At 41.7% G+C, this 20,341-nt stretch overlaps 1 protein-coding gene and 1 long non-coding RNA gene across 5 annotated transcripts in view; one reads left to right on the plus strand and one right to left on the minus strand.

Moving 5' to 3' along the window:
• The window catches only part of Masp1 (mannan binding lectin serine peptidase 1), a 72,294-nt gene extending 68,648 nt beyond the window's left edge, over positions 1 to 3,646 (minus strand). The window contains exon 1 of one of the 3 annotated variants that reach the window (XM_021209130.2): positions 3,386 to 3,646. In XM_021209130.2, coding sequence (XP_021064789.1) covers positions 3,386 to 3,390 — 5 coding nt within the window. In that variant the 5' untranslated portion in view covers positions 3,391 to 3,646. The remainder of the gene's footprint in view (positions 1 to 3,385) is intronic. The other 2 variants (XM_029544541.1, XM_029544542.1) reach the window with 2 other exon arrangements.
• Positions 3,145 to 18,446, plus strand: LOC115065086. Of its 2 annotated transcripts, none has more exons than XR_003844889.1 (4): positions 3,145 to 3,314; positions 4,533 to 4,688; positions 10,394 to 10,504; positions 18,220 to 18,446. It is a non-coding gene; the product is annotated as an uncharacterized LOC115065086 (long non-coding RNA). The 2 variants fall into 2 exon arrangements; XR_003844890.1 differs by lacking the exon at positions 18,220 to 18,446 and adding an exon at positions 10,905 to 11,759.
• The last annotated feature ends 1,895 nt before the right edge of the window (positions 18,447 to 20,341 follow it).

A 20,341-nucleotide genomic window follows, 5' to 3' on the forward strand; every position in this document is an offset into this window, starting at 1 on the left:
AAAATTTGAAAAGAAAATACATTGATCATGTATTGCTTTTACTCACAAAAGAAAATAACACCATTTTAAAATTTTCCCCAAGGCAGGCCCGTGCAATTGCAACATGTGGGAAGCTTGTAGGAAAACAGCGTTGTTTTAATCCAGGGGCCAAGGTCAATATTGTCCTAAAGCAATCTGCAAAGGAAGGGCTTTGGAGGCAGAGAAAGAAGGCACAGGTCCAAGTCATCTAGTGGATTTATAGGAAACGGGAACTCACAGGCTAACGTTCAGGGCCCCAGGACCCCATTTCTGAATGAGGAAACGTACTTTTGTTACCCGGATTGAGAGTTCCTGGCACGGAAGGGTGGATTTAACTCTAGGCCTTGACTCTACTCTTCTACCCAGTTTGGAGAAATCGAGGGGACCCTCCATTTGTTTCCTCATCTCATACATGGTAATAATAGTGACTTCCCACAGGACTGTCTGCTCAGGAGCATTAGGATGAGCTTCAAGTATCCAGCCCTGGGCAAAGGCTTGTTCTGATGACTCTACCACACCACATGCTGAAAGGCATGAGCTTTGGCTCGCAAGCCCAACTTCCTTGCCATAGTGACAACTGAATTACACAAGGCTGAAAGGTCGACTTTCTCCCCATGTGCTTTTTCCCAGAACACACAGAGGAGAAAGCCTCCTCAGGCCAGGTCTGCTGAGGCTGGCATCTGACTGGACCCCCTCAGCCCAGGCCTTGGGGCCGTGTGCGGTAGGCAACTGGTGAATGTGCACACACGAGAAGCCTGTGGAGTGTTCTGTTCTTTGCATCTCGAGACAGACTTAGATGCATGAAGCAGATATCTCCATTCATGTGAGAGGCTGAAACATATGCTTGCTTGCTTGCCTTAGGGGCTGTGAACCGAAGGAGGCACACGGCAGCGTTCCCTTCTCCTCGCAATCCTGTTTTGACTTCTTCAGCACCAGGCACCGGCTGTACAAAGTCCTGACACCTGTTATCTATCCTCTGGTTGATCAAAAGCAGTTGAGCTACATTTGTTTGAAATGTCAAAAGTGATATAGAGGGCTGGGATTTCACCGTCTCCGTGATAAGAGCAGGCCATCAGGGACATGTGAAGACACTGGGAGAGTCAGATTGTGGAGTCAGGGGCACGCCCTAGCTTCTCCCTTCGCGCCGCTCATTTCACTGTACACGCCACCAACACTCCATTTTTAAGATTCAGAGTTGGAAGAGACTGCGGAGCTCCGTTACCCACCAGCCCCACTTGACAGACGATGAAAAGTATATCCTAAGAGATGGCACATCATGCCAAATACCATATGGTGAATTAACTCCAACAGAAGAAAAGAATAACAAAAGCTCAGAGAAGAAGTTGGGTCCATGCCCATATCATGCCCAGGCATCTGGCCAAAGCAATTAATCCTGTGAAAAAAATAATTTTAAAAAACCCCATAGCTTTATGTGGAAATTAAAAAAAAAAAAAAAAACAAAAAAACCCCTAATGTTTGAACCCCTCCCCTGTGCACGAAACTCTGTTCTATCGCCTGGGGACTGGCATTCCTCGAGTACCATAGACCATTGTAATCTGCAGCTGGGATTGAGAGCCTCATAGAATATATCAGGAAAATGAGTGGAGCCCAAAGGCACAGGAATGAGTCTGGGCCTTTTCCAGATCATCAGTGTGGCCCTGGGCAAGTTGCTTAACGACTTCTATCTCATGTTCCCATTAATCCTTATGTCACACGAAACCCGAAGCCAGGATGAAGCAATGCTCATGAAAGTGTCTTGCTCATGAAAGTGTCTCAAGTGCCGCGTGCCTGTGAGTCCAGACCCCTTAGAGACAGTCAGCAGGACACCTTCCTAGAACTTCTTTCTGATATTCAGTAATTGAATTAGACTCCGTCATAGCTACTGAATTTCTACTAGGAAACGGACATGGTGTTAGGTGCTGGTCACATGACCATGTAGACCTTCAACAAAGATGAAGACATTGATTACATCCCTTTGGAAGAGGAAGTGGACATTTAAATCAGTAGCCATGCCAAAGATGACAGGAAATATGGCCACAGATGAGAACAAAGGAAGAGATGCCATATCTGAGGGGTAGAGATCAGAAATGAGGACACAATGGTGAGTGTGCCCAGGGAAATACCTGGGAGGGTTGTCCTTAATTGAGGGTTAAGCATATACAAAGGTGTGCTTCGGGATGGCTGAGGCACAGGTAAGGCAGATTATCATTCCACAGAAGAAGGGGAGAAAAGGCATTGTATCAGAAGAAAGGAAAAATGAACAAAACCGAAAGACAACTTTACAAGATCAGAATGAGGGAATGAACTTTTAGAGACTTAGCTCTTTCTCCTAGGCATATGCAAATCAAAGTTACACAGATGGAAGCCCCGTTATTGGCCCTAGGCTGAGCAAAGTTACCAGGTGACCGAAGAAAAGAAACAAATAGAAACTTTCCTGATTTAAAGGAAAACGAATGGAAAATAGGTGTGTAGGGACTTAACACATCGTGGAAAATAGGTGTGTAGGGACTTAACACATCGTGGAAAATAGGTGTGTAGGGACTTAACACATCTCCAGAGTGTGTTACCTTGCTCCTTTTGACACTTACAAGTGATAACAATAATTAGGATATTTGGGGTTTCAGACTCTGGTAAAGCTTATAAGAAATGCCTGGTGAGGAACACGAAGTGACACAAGAAACAGGAAAGGTTGAAGAGCTTCGAGCCCATTAGAATTTAAAGTGGTAGGTTTCAGAATCCCACATGCTCCTTAAAAAAAAAACTGTGGTGTCTCTTTAAGAGCCATTTGGTGCATTTCCTAGCCTGATTCATGTCACCAGCTGCCTCTGATTTCAGTGAGAAATGCAGAATTTATAGGGAACTGTAAAATGGGGACAGGTTTCTAGTTTTCTAAATTGAGGTTTAACTGGCAAACTTCTGAAGGCTCAAGGAACCACAAGCGATGCTGTGGGGGAACTGTTGCCTTTTCTGGTCAGAAAAAAATATATAAACACACAAACACATTATCTAACTCTCAAAGTGTTGGGAGAAAGAAATCACTGCTCTTTGCCTTTGCCGAGTAGCCAAAGGAAGAATCAGCCCTGTGGGCAGGAGGAGGAGGATCGTATTGGCCAGTAGGCAGCACCCTGTGCTGGCGGAGAGAGAAATCTGAGCCTCCGCCACGCCAGGAGCAGGCTTTGCACAAACTATCTGGTTTCAAGTTGCGAGTCTCCGGAGTCTCTGGGAAGGTGCCCCAGGGACAGGACCCCCAGGATTAATGAGAATCCCCCATCCCCAGCCGCCCAGAGGATAAGCAGGTGAGTCTGCCTAGAGACAAGGTCAGACCCAGCGGGCTGCTCTCCACTTGGTCCCCTGACCGGGCACTCACCTCATTTTCCTTCCTTGTGTGCTCCCGGCTTTGGTTCCTTCTCCCCCACTTGTCTGGGAGCTCTTCCCAGTCCCCGGTGTGGTGTCAGCGATGCCTTATCTTTGTTCTGAGGTCCCTGTGTGTCTCTGGAATTGGCTGGCATTCTCCATTCAGGTCACGCCTTCTCCTGCCTGCAACAGATCCCCTCTCCCCCTCTCCCTCTGGCTTTCCCTCTCTCCTCTCTCTGAGCTTATGTATACTCCGAGGGACCTGACAGACTGTTTCCTTGGAAGATCTGCTAGCCAGTCCCCTCTTAGGGAGGGACTGCAGCCCTTGAGAAAAAAAAATCTGAGAGACTTAGAGGTGTGTGTGTGTGTGTGTGTGTGTGAGAGAGAGAGAGAGAGAGAGAGAGAGAGTAATTTCTCTTCAGCCTCCCCTGCCTGATGGCTGTAATTGTTCTACTTCAGGACCCCAGCGAAAGAACAATTAAACAGAAACAGCCAACTAAAAAGGCAATTCTAGGAGATTATAAAAATGAATGCAGATCCCAAGTCCAAGCCTGTCTGTGGACACTCATTCGCAGTTTTTTTTGTTTTGTTTTGTTTTGTTTTTTTCCTTCTGAAAACCTCGTGGCCGGCCCTGCTGGTGAGGGAGCACCAGTTTCTGCACTTGTGGACTTACTCTCCCCACTTGAAAGGCTGCTGTGTGGCACTGTTGAACTGCAAGCATGAAGAGATCTCATTTACCCAGTTGGGAAAAAAGGCTTCAGCAAAGGCAGAGAGCCAGGTGCCCCATGCACCTAGAAAGACCTGTGCCTGTGTGCCGTCAGTGCCCCAGGCCCCAGGGAGAAACGGCAGAGCAGATTTCTGCTGAGCTGAGTAATAAGAGAGCCCTCTTATTCATAAAGACAGCACCACATGTAACGCTCCCCACAACTAACCCCTACTGTAACTCCACCACAGTATAACCTCTGCACTCCGACTTCTCTCCATGACAGAGGCCCCTCCACAGTAATAACCCCAACACACAAAAGTGCCAACCAGCACTGAAGAGAGTGTGTGTGTGTGTGTGTGGGCAGCTCACCGGCATCATCTCAGTGCCAGGCACAAACGCTATCTAAATCACTTCCACAAACTTCTGAGGGTTCTCTCTGATGGATCTTTTCCAGGTGGGGAAAATGATGTCTTGACAAGATTATGGAACTGGCCAAGGCATCCAGAATCCCACTACCCCTTCTGGAGCCATTGCTACCTCAAGCCAGCTGTTGGAGCGGCCACTGGGTGCTAACCCTGGTCCCACTCGTGCCTTCCAGCACCTTGTCCAGGTCAGTGGTGGCGTTATAACTCCGTTTTCCAATAAAGAACGTGCCCAGAGGAACTGGTCATACACCTAGGAAGGGAGGAAGAAGTCTATCTCTCATGGGCTCCATGACATCACATCTCGATAATGTATCACAGAGCATGTGGCGTTTGCAAACCACATATATCCACTTACAGAGAAACTGAGTCCTGGACCATTTCAAGCGCTTTAGATGCCGATCCAGACTTTAGCTGTGATCTGTGTTTTCTGACCAACCTGGCTGTGTACAGCACTAACTGTTTCTGATCCCATCACTTTGTTCACTGAATGGAAACTGTAAGGAGGCATAAGTGAGAATTTGAGGGTGAGCTGCTTTTCAGTCATGCAGAAGGCCACCTGCCACCTTGAATCAAGGTGCCAAACACATTCTCCACCCTGAGATAGCTCTCCTTGATGTATTTTGGGGGACCAAAGATTTGACATTTACTGTAACTCCTTCTTGTCTTTTCTCCACGTTCTCCATCTTAGCTCTCCTTAGTGCCAGCCTAGTGTGATTGGCATGATTATGAGGCTCTGGCTGGTAACGTAGTGTAAGTGTGTGTGATGAGGAGGGAGGTTTGAACTCAGGCACTGCCCGAGAGAAATGTTCTCTGTCTCAGGCAGGACAAGAAAGAAAACTCTGTAAAATCTCCATTGAGCAGACTGGCAGGCTCTTTAGACATCAAATAACTCTCACAAAACAACATTTTAATGATTTAAGTGTAAATGAATCAGAAACACATGGGCTGCATTTCTTTTGGAATACACAAGGGTTTTCAAACCAAAGGAGAAAGAACTTGGCAAGACGCACACAGTGCACAGTGGCCTTGCCTGGGGAAGGACTCAGGCAATTCTCCCTGCAGCTGAGCCCACCCTCTCTGGAGTTAGCATATGTTTAGGAAAGGCATTCACTCTAGATCTGGGCACAGAGGGAAGAGTTTGAGAGGGAAAGCCATAAGCTGCCCCTTGTAAAGTGTCACGGAGAGCAATTAGACCTCCAGAAATAGCTTCTTACCCTCGCCTTTTAAAGACTGCCAATGATCAATGGGAGACACTCGAAGGGTATTCTGAGCGAACATTCTAGCAGTTCGCAGCAGATCTGGTATATGGCGTCCTCAGGCGTCAGCCAAGGCTCAGTTGGAGCTGCTGGGATGCACACAGTCACAGAGGTGCAGGGGAGGCTCTGGGTGTAATTCCTGCAGCTGCCCACTGGCTTGCACTGTGGTTTTGATGAAGACCCCCTGAGGTGTCCCCATCATATCCAGGTGTGGGAGGATGGCCCTGTTACTCTGGGGTTTGGAGCACTGGACTGTAGTCCCAGTAGTTGCAGCTTCAGGCAAGTCACCTACTTTCTTAGGGAGGTATCAGTTCATTGAGTGTGAGCACACAGAACATGATGGGGGCTTGAGAAGATGCACAGATGAGAGGCTGCTTGCCTGCACTGAGGTAGGAGGCCAGAGGAACCCCACAGTGGTGTCACTAGCTTTCTCTGTGGTTCTGACACTGTCGTCATTCATTATTCAGAATCCTATCACGGATATTAAGAAAAATTATGTTTGGAAAGATTCAATTAGTCTCTTTAAAACTTTGACAAAAAGTAGCTTAAAATGCACACAAGGAACCAATAGTTCTTAGTTCTAAGCAAAGAAATGGGGACAACAGGGGTGAGCTCAGAGCCCTAGCCTGCACATCACAGTCAGGAAGCCCATCAGAAAGGCAGCGTCTCTGAGAATGAGTCCTATGGTTTTCCTACCCTGGAACACCGGGGTTTACATTTTCTACCAAAGTATTTATTTTGTAGCGTCTGAGTGAAAGTTTCTGGAACGCTACGAATGTGTCAGAAAATGTGAAGAATTTGGTCAGTGGGTTGTTCTTTGGCAGGGCGGGGGGGGGGGTCAAAGTCTGAAACTCAGGCTTCCTCTTGAATATCTAAGAAATAAATAAAGAGCTTGAGGTGATTTAGAATTACAGATATGGTGGAGCACAACTACAGTCCCTGGTCTCAAAGGAGGGGCAAGAAGACAGCAATCTCAAGGCTAGGCGAGGCTAGGCTGCACAATGACACCTGAGTCAAAAACCAAAGCAAAACAAAAAACAAAAAACGAAACAAAACAAAACCCCAAAAACCTAAACGTTAGGTCCCTCAGCGCCTTGACCAGGACAATGCCCAATACCATTACCTTCAGACCTCCCTGGTCGTCACAACTGTGGGAAATTAAAAGAATGCCCATGCTTCATCCAGGGACACTCAGATTCATCCCAGTGTGGTTGCTGAATCTGAAATTGTGAAACCCCGCCTGGCACGATTATACCATTTTTAATGCATACCACATAAAGCTTTATTATGTGAGATTATTTTCCCGATTCCTTTCTCAGCACATATAGGAAGGGTGCTGACTTTTATTTTGTTTTTGATCCTCCTACTTTGTTGTCTTTATCAGTGTTAAGGGTTTTCTGACAAAGTACTTAGGGTCTTTCACATCTAATAGACATTGTTTGCTTACACATATGTTAAAAATAAACATTTTTCAACAGGTAGGTAGTCCCAGAAATACTAGGTACCCTCATGGAGAAGAATGGAACTAGATTCCCGTCTCTCATACTGTACATAAATCAATTGAAAAATGTAAAACAGAAAGCTTCATGCAAGACCTGGAATTCTGATTTTGTTAGAGAAAAGCATGGGGAAGGTGTGTCACGATATAGATACAGGGAAAGACTTTCTAAACAGTCCTCAGCTGGGCGTGGTGGTGCACGACTTTAATCCCAGCACTTGGGAGGCAGAGGCAGGTGGATTTCTGAGTTCGGGCTACACAGAGAAACCCTGTCTCAAAAAAAAAAAAAAAAAAAAAAAAAAAAAAAAAAAAAAAGTCCTCTAGCAGCTCAGAAAATAAAATCAAGAACTGACACATTATTTTGTGAAATTAGTAGGTATCTACACAACAAAGGACATAATGTAAGGGGACAACAAAGAGAACAGGAGGAAATCTTTGCCAGCTACTTGTCTGACAGAAGGTTAATCCCTAGACTACATGAAGAACTAAAAACCCTAAATGCTTTAAAGTCAAACAGCCCAAGTAACCAATAAAATGAACAGACAGTTCACAAACAGCCAAAGAACAAGTAGAAAAATATTCAGCATCCTTAGCCATCAAGGGAATTCATATTAAAATGTCATTGGGGTCCATTCTATGTCATCTCAGTCAGAATGGCCATTGTCATGAAAAAGATTAGACACTTTCAATTACTGCACTACAGTACAAAATTTTATATATTTATGATATACAATATAATTTAATTTGATGCATGGAATGCATAGACTCAACAAATTAACATATATATTTCCTAGAAGACTATCTGACAGATAACAATTGATTCATGGTTTCATGAGGGAGATGGAAGGTGGTGCTCTGTAGTGGAGCGAGCTTGTGACATTGCCACACGTAGGTAAGGGGGTCTACCTCTAACCCTGATGGTTCACCCTCAAGTTCTCTTCTTTCAAATATGGAAGCTATGATGGATGTGGTCTTGGCCTCAGAGAACTTACCTTATTGTTCTGGGCCAGAGCAGTATGTTTCTCAACACCTGCCTTGTCTGTAACTTAATTTGTTCTTGCTCTTCTCTTCATAAAGTTGCATGTTTTATGTATTTTCTGTTGTACCCGTTGCTATTTTTCACTGTACACCTGGAGAAGAGTGGCAAGCAATAACTACATCACTGACTATTATTGAACAAATAAAGTTGTGACTTTTGAATCCAGCCTCAAGTTCTCAGAACATGGCCAGGATAAACCCAGATTCTTTGACACAATGTAGCATGAATGAGCTCTAGCCCAGTTCCCCATTAAACACAGTCTTCTCTGAAGCCTTAGGAGTCAGAACCCCTCTGTCATGTTTCAGAATTTGCATCTCCTGAACGCCTATCAGAATGGAACTTTATAACATTCTAGAGCTCCCCTAGCCTGCAGCTCTAAGAACTTCCTGACTTCTCCCAGATCTTTTGACTTCTCCCAAACCATTTTCAAAGGCCAAAGAACCATATGATCAGGTTTACCACGGCTGCAACCCCACTCCTGACACCAACTTCTGCATAAGTTACTTTTCTTGTTGCTGTGACCTTATAAGAAGTACTTACAAGATTTCTTTAAAAGATGACGAGTTTACCTTGGCCTACAACTTGAGGGTTACAGCCATTGAAGCAAGAAAGGTATAGCCATAGGAGTTTGAGGTGGCTTGTCATTTTATCTGCAGCCAGGAAACAAAGAACAAACAGGAAGAGAGCCTGGCTATAAAACCTTAAAATGCACCACCACACTTTTTTTGCTATGAAGCTTCATCTCTCATTGTTTATCAGCCTTCCAAACAGCACCAAGAGCTGGCAACCAAATGTTCAAATTACCTGAGCCTATGGGTACATTTCACATTCAAACTACACCATTCATTCATTCCAAAGATATATTCCACTTTGTCATGTTGAATGATCTCTTTAAAAATGGTAGAATTTAGTTTGTGTCCTGTTGAGTTGATCCCCATATCTATTATTAATATTGAGCATATAATTTTTTTTTATAGTGTCATTGTCTGGCTTTGATCATAAGTAACGCTGGCCCAACAAAATGAGCCTAGATGTTTTCCCTTCTTTTCAACTTTTAAAGAAGAGTTTGAGAAGTGTTTCAGTCATGAACCTCTGGCTTTGGTTTTTATTTGTTGGGTAGTTTTTAATTAGTTCTTTATGTATTACTGATACATGTTCAAAGTTTCCATTTCTTGACATTTATTCTTGGTAGATTGTTTACCTATTTATTTTATGTTGTTTAATTGATGGTGTAAATTTTTCATAGCAGTGTCTTATGATCCTTCTGGTTTTACAATATCAGAAGTGTCCTGTTATCCATACTTTTATTTATTTAAAGGTTTTTGCCCCTGGATGCATATTTATTATTTGTTCACTTGTTTTTTTAGAAAGATAATTCTTAGGTGGGTATTTTTGTTGTTGTTGAATGGCCTATTTCAATTATTCTTCTTTAGTATTTTTTATTTCTTTCCTTCTGATAACATTGAAATTAGCATATCATTGTCATTGTTGTTCTAGTTTGGTTCCTTGAAGTCTATTATTAAATTGCTTGTGATTCATTCACTTTACTATTTGTTTGGTTCTGGGTTTTTGTTTGTTTGTTTTGTTTGTTGTTGTTTTTGTTTTGCTTGTGATAGAGTCTCCCTATTCAGAAAAGATTGGCTTCCGACTTTTGAGCCCCCTCCTTACGTTTCTTGAGAGCTCCAGGGACAAGTAGGTGTGACTATACCCAGTATTTATTTGAATGTGAACATTTATTGCTTCAAAATTTTATCTTATGATTGTCTCTGTTGGTTTTCATAACTTTGGGTTTGCTTTGATTTCATTTTTACTTTTTAAAGGCTTTTAAAAAATTTCCCCTTTGCTCTTTTCCTTCCTTAACTTACTGAATTTTTCATTGTTTAATTTCCATATGCTTTTGAATTTTTAAGTTACTTCTGTTATTGATTTACAATTTCATACTATTGTGTTTGAAAATGCCTAATCTAATGTCTTTTTTTCTTTTAAAAATATTTCTCTTATTTTTATTTCTGTGTGTATGTGTGTATGTATGTATGTATGTATGTATGTATGTATGTATGTATGTGCATAATGGGCTCTGTATGTACTTGTGTGTAGGTGCCATTGGAAGGCAGAAGAAGCCATCAGATCTACTGAGGCTGGAGCTACATGTAGTCATGAGCTTCCTGATGTGGATTCTGGGATGGAACTCCAGTTCTCCACAAAGCAGTAAGTGATCTTTACTGCTGAGTCATTGCTTCAATCTCAATGCCCTTTAAAAACTTGGTCTTCTTTAAGTTGTATAGTATCATGGAGAATACAACAGATTCACTTGAGTAAAATGCATATTTTGTTCCTTTGTGAAATATTAGTCTGTCTGGCCTATTTGGATGATGACATTATTTAGGTCACTCTTTTATTATTTCTTCTTCTGTCTGTATGATCTACCCATCGTTGGAAAGGAGGCAGTGAAATTACCTAGTATTGTACTTCAGTCTATTCTTTCTATATATTTTTATGCTACTGTGTGGATATTATTTTATGTCATCATAGTGTTTAAGGTCTGAAATCAAATGATTATAACTTGTCGAGTATCTTATTTCAACTTGATTTTATATTTCTCTTTGAGGTTGGGCCATAATTCCAAAATATGCAGTTCTGAATACAATAATCCTGAATATTGGAATCCCCGAAGTTCAAAATTCTCCAAGTCTGACTTAAAATTTGCTAAGAGAGATTCACGCTTTAAAAGAAGATTTGAGAAACACACAAAACCTTATTGAAATAGGAAGTAAGGAAAGATGTAGTGTTATAAGCACCTTGCTCAAGCACTCCTATGAAACTATCAAAGCATAATGCTTACCAACAGTGAAACCACAGCCATGGGGGAGAAAACAGCTCAGAAGTAAAATGTGTGAACACAGATCACTACAGCTGGTAACTATGCTCACCAGGTTGTATGTGCAGTCTTCTACAATGTCCGAATGGATAACCTAAATCAGGAGATGTGTTGAAAACAGTGATTCTTGATCACAAAGCCAGTCAACACACATCTCAAGCATTCTAAAGAACAGAATGATGTCTGATCTTAGACTATAAACCTTTTGTTTTCTCCCTGGTGTGGGGGATATGGAAGTCAACCTGATGAAGGAAAAGGTGGGATGGAGAGCAAGGTGCCCAGGTTCCTGTGACTCCTCAAAGAGTCCTGATCTGCATTAGATCTAAGATAGCTCCCGGAACATGGGTGAGTCAGCATAAAGGAACAGAGGTCAGGGTGGTGGCTGCTTCCCCCATCTTCACGGAAGTCTAAATAGGTGACAAAGCTTTGCTCCCCTGTTCCTACCCTTCTGAGTTACCTTATCAGGCAGGGCTTTTATTGGGGGCACTGTGTTGGTGTGGTGAGATATGATTGGTGGAGGATTAAGATGCTTAGGGTTGGCTCAAACACTGTATATGCGCTTATGTGCTGGACAATAAACTTAAATCTGTACCCTGATGCTGGTCTCCAGAGTCTGATTTTCCAAGAATCGCATGATGATTAAGTTGCTTTTCATCCTCCATCCTCGGTCCTGTTCCCACACCCTGATGCATACTTAGACAGTAAATACAGCAGAAATAGCAAATGAGTCCCATTCAAACCCTTCCTCAGATCAAGGAACACAGTAGAGATTTACAACATTGAAGACTAAAGGAGCTGGAGGTTGGGGCAAGATGTCTTTGTACTGACAATAGTAATGGATGATCATCTGCAACCTTCAAGACTGTTGGAACCAGTTAGGGCCTCAGTCCAGAAATGGGGGTTTTCTGTGTTCTCTACCAACTCTGTAGTGTCTCAGAACTGCAGCTCCTCCCGTCTCCGTGTAGCATTGTGTTGTGGTCTGCAACATCTCTGGAGTATCTCTTGGTTTTGGCAGGAGGTTCTTTTGGGTAATGTTTGGAATATCAACCACATTTTGGACATGTGAATGAGCCCACACAATTTCACTCGGCTTGTTGGCACTTGTACAAAATTATCTCCTCCTTTCACAAAATTGCCTGGAACCAATAAAAGGCAGCTCAGCCCCCGAAATAAATTCATGGTTGTTCACTACCAAATGTGAACTCAGACAAGATGTGATCGCCAGAAATTTTTATGGTTCACAAATGTAGATAAACAAAAGGGGCCTTTCTTTGTTTATTGAAGAGATATCAATGTTTTTATAAACATGCAGAATTCTTACACACAAAGCCAACTTTGTGATAATGTATTTTTATGGAGTTAAATCATCCCCTCTTTCCCACACACACAAAAAAAGGGCATGAAATGAATTAGAACTCTCTAAAAGTCTTTACAATTTATAGTCTCCATATTAGAAAAAAAAATGGATGGGTAAAATGCACAGCAAACGGAATTGTAAGAAATGCTGCTCATTGAAAATAGTAGAAAAAAAACCCCATGAAGTAAGATAAAAAACTAAGAAGAAATGTATAATGAAAAGTAGAGTTGTAACTTGTGGGCAGTTCGATGAGGTGGTCCCACTACCCATGGACACTAGTTAGTAGTCCTACATCATGGTGCGCCTACTGTTGACTGCTCTTTAAGGCCACGGCTGTCCTTGAAGAACATATTCACTCTCGTTCTACAAGGCTGCTCTACTTGATATTTCTCTGTGAACTGATATCCACCAATGTGTACATCCCTTACGTATTTTTTTCCATTGTTGGGGACACCTTTTGTTGAATTGGACACTCGGAGACAACCTTCCCTATTTACTCACATACAGACCTCAGATTTTGTGGAAACAATACTGGTGACCAAACAACTCCATTGCGCAAGTGCCTTCTTGCCCTACCCTGCACATAATTACTTTCAAACTGGCCAGTAACTCTGCTGGCTTCTTGTAAATGTGGCTTGGATTCATTAAGAGCTCCTGGATTTTCATCAGCTGGAAGGAATGTCAATGCAGACAAATGACGCATTTTGACATTAAAATTTTTGTCATTACTCTATCATGTGGTCAATCCACTCATTGAAAATTTCCACCAAATGCACTGGGTTGAATGGAAAAAACCCAAACCCGATTGGTAACATATTGATACTTACCTTTAGAATCCTTGCGCGTGTATCTGACTCCATGTGTGCCGTTATAACCAGGGAATCAGACAAAATTCATTTTCTCATTCAAAGTTTGCAAAATATTTAAATAGCCATCCAAGATTCTTCACTTTTCTTTCAAAAAACAGAAACGATTGGCTAGGATTTATGATTTTCCCTGGTGGGGTGCATGTTGTGTATATCTGACTTAAACATAGTGGGAACAATTTTGAAATTAAAGCATGCTAGTTTGTCTGTGTTATATTCAGTGTTTACTGTAAGAATCTGTCTCTTTCAACAGCCAAATCATTAACCAAGATTATACTCACTACTCAGGCTGCTTTGTAACATGGGAGGAAACTCCAGTTATCAAATGACTTTGAGCCAAATGTGTACTACTCCCTGACTAAGGGCGTGACACTAAGTATGTAAGGGGTACAGACAATACATGATTGAATCATTTGCCAGAACCGAAGAAAGCATTGGTTGTTCACCAGAACTCAACTTTCTATTTCTTTTACATAGCACTTTTGTTTCTCATGGGAATGGCCATTTTCAGGCTTCAGGCTTTCAGAGAGTCAGCATTTGAAGCATTAGCTATTTAACTATAATGACCTGAGATTTGGGTCTCAGGATTTCAAGGTCTGAGAGGTTATGAAATTCGAATCTTTTCTTTTCTTTTGTTGGCTGGTCCCAGTTTACTTTGTCAGTGAGTTTCATATTTTCAGTTTTCATATTGCTACTTACTTGCATTTCACTGCAACTCTAAGAATTCCATTTATCATCTCTTGCAGGTTAGATGCATTTCTTGTGAGTCACATGGAACGGTCATAAACTCATCCATGTTTTGTTAGTCTGTGACTGCCTTTTATGTCTTTATCCCTGTCTCTCATTCATTTCTAAAGGATAGTTTTACTGGGTATAGAATTCTTGGTTGGCTTTTGAGAGGAGTGTGTTTTTGTTTTTGCCATTTGGCTTTTAGTACTTTGAAAGTATCATTCCATTGCCTCTTAAAGCTTTAGCTGATAAACTAAGATTCTTTCATAGATCTCTTTTCTTTTTCTGGTTTTGAGATGACCTCTTCTCTCTTTTGACAATTTGTTCTGTATCTCATGATTTCATTATTTGACTCCCCCCCCCTTTCCTTAAAGAGATGTTTAAGCTTTCAGAATCTGGCTGTGCATATCTCTCACACAACGTAGAATTTTTTATCTATTTTTCTTTTTTCACTTTATTTTCTAAACTTAAAATATAACCACAGTGCCCCTTTCTCCTTCTCCTATCTTCCAAAACCTCCCATAATTCATGTATCTGCTTACTTAATGTCAACCTATAGATATGTTATGATGTTTCACTTTTCATTTTTCATTTTCTCTAGTTGCATAATTACACTTGAAGTTGTTTGAAACATTAGAAAAATGTTACTGCTCTTTCTCCTGACTGGTTTCTGACTCATCTTCATTGGTTTTGTTCTGTTTTTTTTTTCAGTTGTGTGGTTATGTTCTTCATCTAGGATTTCTATGGTTCTTTTTTATGATTTCTTTCCTTTTTATTTATTTAAGTTCTGGCTGTGCACCATTTCCCTTATTTCAGCTGTTTGTAGCATCTTGCTTGTCTGGCTCCTTACTAGCCCCAGTCTTGAGTTGGTGTCTGTGCATTTCTAAAGTTAAAACCTCTTCTTTTCTTTGAAGACTGGAATCAGCAACTAAAGGTCCTTTCCATTTGGCTCCGTGTTGGCCTTATGGGGTAGTCTAAATATCAGTTGAGTGAAACTAAGTCATGTAGCTGTTGTTGAATTTGCAGTTGCATCTGTAGGTTTCAATGGTCTTGGTTAAGACACACTGCCTATTTATGGTTACCAAGTTGTTAGAATTGTGGGGTTATGAGCAAGGAGCTTCCTGTTCTCTCACTTGCCAACCCAGACATTTACCTTCAAGATGAATATTACCATGACTAGATTTTATGTGTCGAAATATTCCCTTCTTTCTATCTGTCCTATCCTTTGTCTGCTCTGTTCGGGTTTTTCTTTTTCCTGACATTTAGATTAAATTAAGTTAGAAATAGCATATCCATTGCCATTTCTTTCTATCTATAGCTGTAATTGATTTGTTATTTCACTGTTCATTTTATTGTTTAACTTATCATTATATAGCTTCTTCCTATGTATTATAAGAAAATTTTAGTAATTTCCATTTTCTTGTTCTGTATCTCTATATTACTGTTGTCATTAACTCTCAAGTATGCATTATAATCCCACATCCCAATGGTTTTATTTAAGTAAGAAGTCATTCATATTTTTCAAAACAGAAATAATGAAGGCAATGTTAGATATTTAACTATATACTTCCTATTTTAAGTGCCTGTGCTCCTGTGTTTCCCATATTTCCTTAGATATTGTATTTCTTTGTCTGAATCACTCTCTTCAATATTTATTTTAATATGGGTTTGCTGGTAGGCAATTTATTTTCAAATTTTATACATAGAAGTGGATGCTCATAGTCAGCTATCGGATGGAGCACAGGGCCCCCAATAGAGGAGCTAGAGAAAGTACCCAAGGAGCTGAAGGGGTCTGCAACCCTGTAGGTGGAACAACAATATGTGCTAACCAGCACCCCCAGAGCTCGTGTCTCTATCTGCATAGGTAGCAAAAGATGGTCTAGTCAGCCATCATTGGGAAGAGAGGTCCCTTGGTCTTGCAAACTTTATGTGCCCCAGTACAGGGGAACACCAGGGCCAAGAAGGGGGAGTGGGTGGGTAGGGGAGTGGGGGGGGAGGGTATAGGGGACTTTGGGGACAGCATTTGAAATGTAAATGAAGTAAATACCTAATAAAAATTGAAAAGAAAAAAGAAAAAAAAAGAAATCCTTGCTTTACTCTTTTTTTTTTTTTTAAAGATTTATTTATGTAAGTACACTGTAGCTGTCTTCAGACACTCCAGAAGAGGGCGCCAGATCTATTTATGGATGGTTGTGATCCACCATGTGGTTGCTAGGAATTGAACTCAGGACCTTTGGAAGAGCAGTCAGTGCTTTTAACCGCTGAGCCATCTCTCCAGCCCGTACTCTTGTTTTTTAAAAGATATTTTTACTAAAAGCAAAAGGTTCTGTGTGGTTTTGAGGACTAGAAAAGGCATAACAGCTTACATATAATAAACTGTAAGTAATATTTGTACTGTAGAGACCAAGGCTGAAAGAAGCTCAGACTGGTCTTGAACTCAAACTGCCTTAAATCCTCCAGGGCTAGAATATCAGGCATAAGCCACAATGCCTGACCCAGGACACTAGTGTCAAAAAGAAACTGGTACCTTGTGATCCCATACAGCTTTTCCCAAAAATACTTGGAATGAGATTTTTTTCAAGTTCCACTGTATAAGTATATAGGGAGCTCTACATCAGAAAGAGACAAAGTGCTCATGACTTCCCACAATGTCAGAGTTTGTTGAATAACAATAAATTCACAAAATGGCAGTTTCAGAGACTGAGTTTGCCTGATAATTTCACTTTCCTTGGTAATTTGGCTTAGGCAAATGCATTTAAAAAATTTTCAATCGTAATTACTACTATAACTCTCATATGACATATCACATAATAAATCTCCTATCTATCTATCTATCTATCTATCTATCTATCTATCTATCTATCTATCTATCTATCTATCTATCTATCTTGTCTATCTATCTATCATCTATCTATCTATCTATCTATCTATCTATCTATCTATCTATCTATCTATCTATCTATCTATCTATCTATCTATCATCTATCTATCCATTCATCTATCTTTCAGACTAAGGGTTAATCCTAGCNATCTATCTATCTATCTATCTATCTATCTATCTATCTATCTATCTATCTATCGAGAGAGGTAGATATAGATATCTATGTGGGTTATAGACTGGATACAAAGAATTAAAGAAGCCACAGTAGTTTTTCAAGAGGTTGCAGGAGTTGATAAGACATGTAAATAGAATCTGTGTTGATAAGTTATGGGATCCAAGCCCCCTGCAGAAAAGAAGCTGCTGCTATGCAGTCAGCCTGTGGATCACAGGTTGATAGCAACAAAGCCTAGGTGAGTCCAGCTACAAGGTACAAGTGCAGGCCTAGGCTCAGGCATGGTGGGAGGGGCAGGGTGATGGGTGGAGGTCTTGATGGGCAAACAGGAAGACAGACAGACAGCAGTTGAGTAGGCTGTGTCAATATTATGAATCAAGCAGAGCCGAATGCCCAGAGACAGTTCAGAGTTTTCTGCCTGCTGGTATTAGGGGCATACACCAGGTGTCAGATGACAGGCTGATGGGGCCATCACCACTGTCAGTGGTGACCATCCACTTTTTTTATGGGGCCTAGGGGAGGGAGTTAAACCAATTTCTTGGTCTAGTGTTTCTGATAAGTTCTTTTACTTGATTTCTGCGATATGATTTCAATATACAAGCATGTGGCCCCTGCACTCTCAGTTCACCCAAATAAATTTGAAGCGTACTTTCATATTTACTATTATAAATGGTGTCAGGTCATGCTCGAGCCTGTAATAAGATGGAGCAGAGGCTTGCAATGAGGTCTTGTCTTTGGTCCTCGCTGTGCTGCTTTGAGGGTTTACAGACGGGTCACCTCCTGAGCGTGAGTGCCTTTCTCTGTGTATGATGATAACAGGATATCCCCCAGCAGCCTTTCAGCTCTGCCTGGTCAACTGTAGAGTGTACACTCTGGAATCCTCCCTAAGTCACTTCGTTGTTTGTCACCTCCCCCCAGTTGACCTGATGGACTCCTTCTTCCTCAGCCTCTCCAGCTACAAATACCTGCTTTGAAGTTTCAGAACCGTCTTGAGTTTGTTTTCTCTTAAAGTTGTCTATCTCTGTCCATCTTTGTTATAGTTAATTATGTTTCTGCCTTGGAGCGTCTGGCAAGCTGTTGAAGGAGGTACCGATAACTACCATGTTTCTGGACCCCACGAGGAGACGTACGTACGTACGTAATGCTTCACACATTCCACAGTTCTTCACAGCCTGTAAACCATTATGCCACTAAAAGAATGTCCGCACGAATACTGTTGTGGGAAGCAACCGTGTGAAGACTTTAGAAAGACCCCCTTGGACCCAGGTAAAGAGCGTTACTGAAATGGCCTTAACAGGTTTGCATGATTCTCACTTTCACTGGCTTTGGACATAAAACAGTTGCTAATATCACCGTTCTCTATGCTCGCTGGCCCACAGCAGTATTTGAAATGTAGTTTAAAGCTGTTTAGAAATGTTAGGAGCATCCTTAAGTGTTCTCAACAAAGCCAATATCTCTTCAGAGTGTATACTGAAGACGTCAAGAACTTTCTGTGGCTGGTGGCCTGTATCTTCATGTTGGCCTCCACATCAGGTCTTAGCAGTGGCTGGCATTCATGATAAAATATCTCCACCGATGAACCATGTCTCTGCTACTGTTGTGATTGAAGTCTTACCTGTGAAATCTGGACCCTTTTGAGGGTCTGAACTGTCTTCTTTCTAGACTGACCTTCTAATACAGTGACTCTCACCCTGCCCAATGCTGGGACCCTTTAATACAGTCTTCCATGTTGCAGTGACCCTGCTAAACCATAACATAATTTTCATTGCTACTTCATAACTTTAATCTTGTTACAGTTACGAATTAGAATGTAAATGTCTGTGTTTCCTAATGGTCTTAGATGAACCCTGTTAAAGGGACATTTGACCCTAAAAGGGGTTACAATCTTCAGGTTGCTTTAGAAAGACCCCCTTGGACCCAGGTAAAGATCATTACTGAAATGTCCATAACAGGTTTGCATGATTTTAATGCTTTAATATATCTACTATTCCCACCAGCAATCCTTTTTTTTCTTATCTTTTTTAATGAGATATTTTCTTTATTTACACTTCAAATGTTATCCCCTTTCCTAGTTTTCCCTCCAAAAACCTCCCATCCCTTCCCTCCTCCCCCTGTTCACCAACCCACCCACTCCCTTTTCCTGACCCTGACAGTCCCCTATACTGGGGCATAGAACCTTCACAGGACCAAGGGCTTCTCCTCCCATTGATGACGGACTAGGCCATTCTCTGCTACATATGCAGCTAGAGCCATGAGTCCCACCATGTGTTTTCTTTGGCTGGTGGTTTAGTCCCTGGGAGCTCTGGAGATACTGGTTAGTTCCTATTGTTGTTCCTCCTATGGGGCTGCAAACCCCTTCAGCTCCTTGGAGACTTTTGCTAGCTCCTTCATTGGGGACCCTGTGTTCCTTCCAATGGATGACTGTGAGCACCCACCTCTGTATTCATCAGGCACTGCCAGAGCCTCTTAGGAGACAGCTGTATCAGGCTCCTGTCAGCAAGCTCTTGTTGGCCTCTACAATAGTGTCTGGTTTTGGTGGTTGTCTATGGGATGGGTCCCCAGGTGGGGAACAGTCTCTGGATGGTCACTCCTTCAGTCTCTGCTTCACACTTTGTCTCTGTTACTCCTTCCATGGATATTTTGCTCCCCCTTCTAAGAAGGACGGATTATACACACTTTGGCCTTCCTTCTTCTTGAGTTTCATGTGTTTTGCAAATTGTATCTTGGGTATTCCAAGCTTCTGGGCTAATATCCACTTATCAGTGAGTGCATATCATGTATGCTCCTTTGTGATTGGATTACCTCACTCAGGATGATATCCTGCAGATCCATCCATTTGTCTAAGAATTCCATAAATTGATTGTTTTTAATAGCTTATTAGTACTCCATTATGTAAATGTACCACATTTTCTGTATACATTCCTGTGTTGAGGGACATCTGGGTTCTTTCCAGCTTCTGGCTATTATAAAGAAGGCTACTATGAACATAGTGAAACATGTGTATTATTACATGTTGGAGCATCTTCTGGGTATATGCTCAGGAGTGGTATTGCTGGATCCTCTGGGAGTACTATGTCCAGTTTTCTGAGGAACAGCCAAACTGATTTCCAGAGTAGTTGTGCCAGCTTGCAATGGAGGAGTGTTCCTCTTCCTCCACATCCT

The sequence above is a fragment of the Mus pahari genome, chromosome 12 (genome assembly GCF_900095145.1).
Source record: "Mus pahari chromosome 12, PAHARI_EIJ_v1.1, whole genome shotgun sequence".
Taxonomy (NCBI): Eukaryota; Metazoa; Chordata; class Mammalia; order Rodentia; family Muridae; genus Mus; species Mus pahari.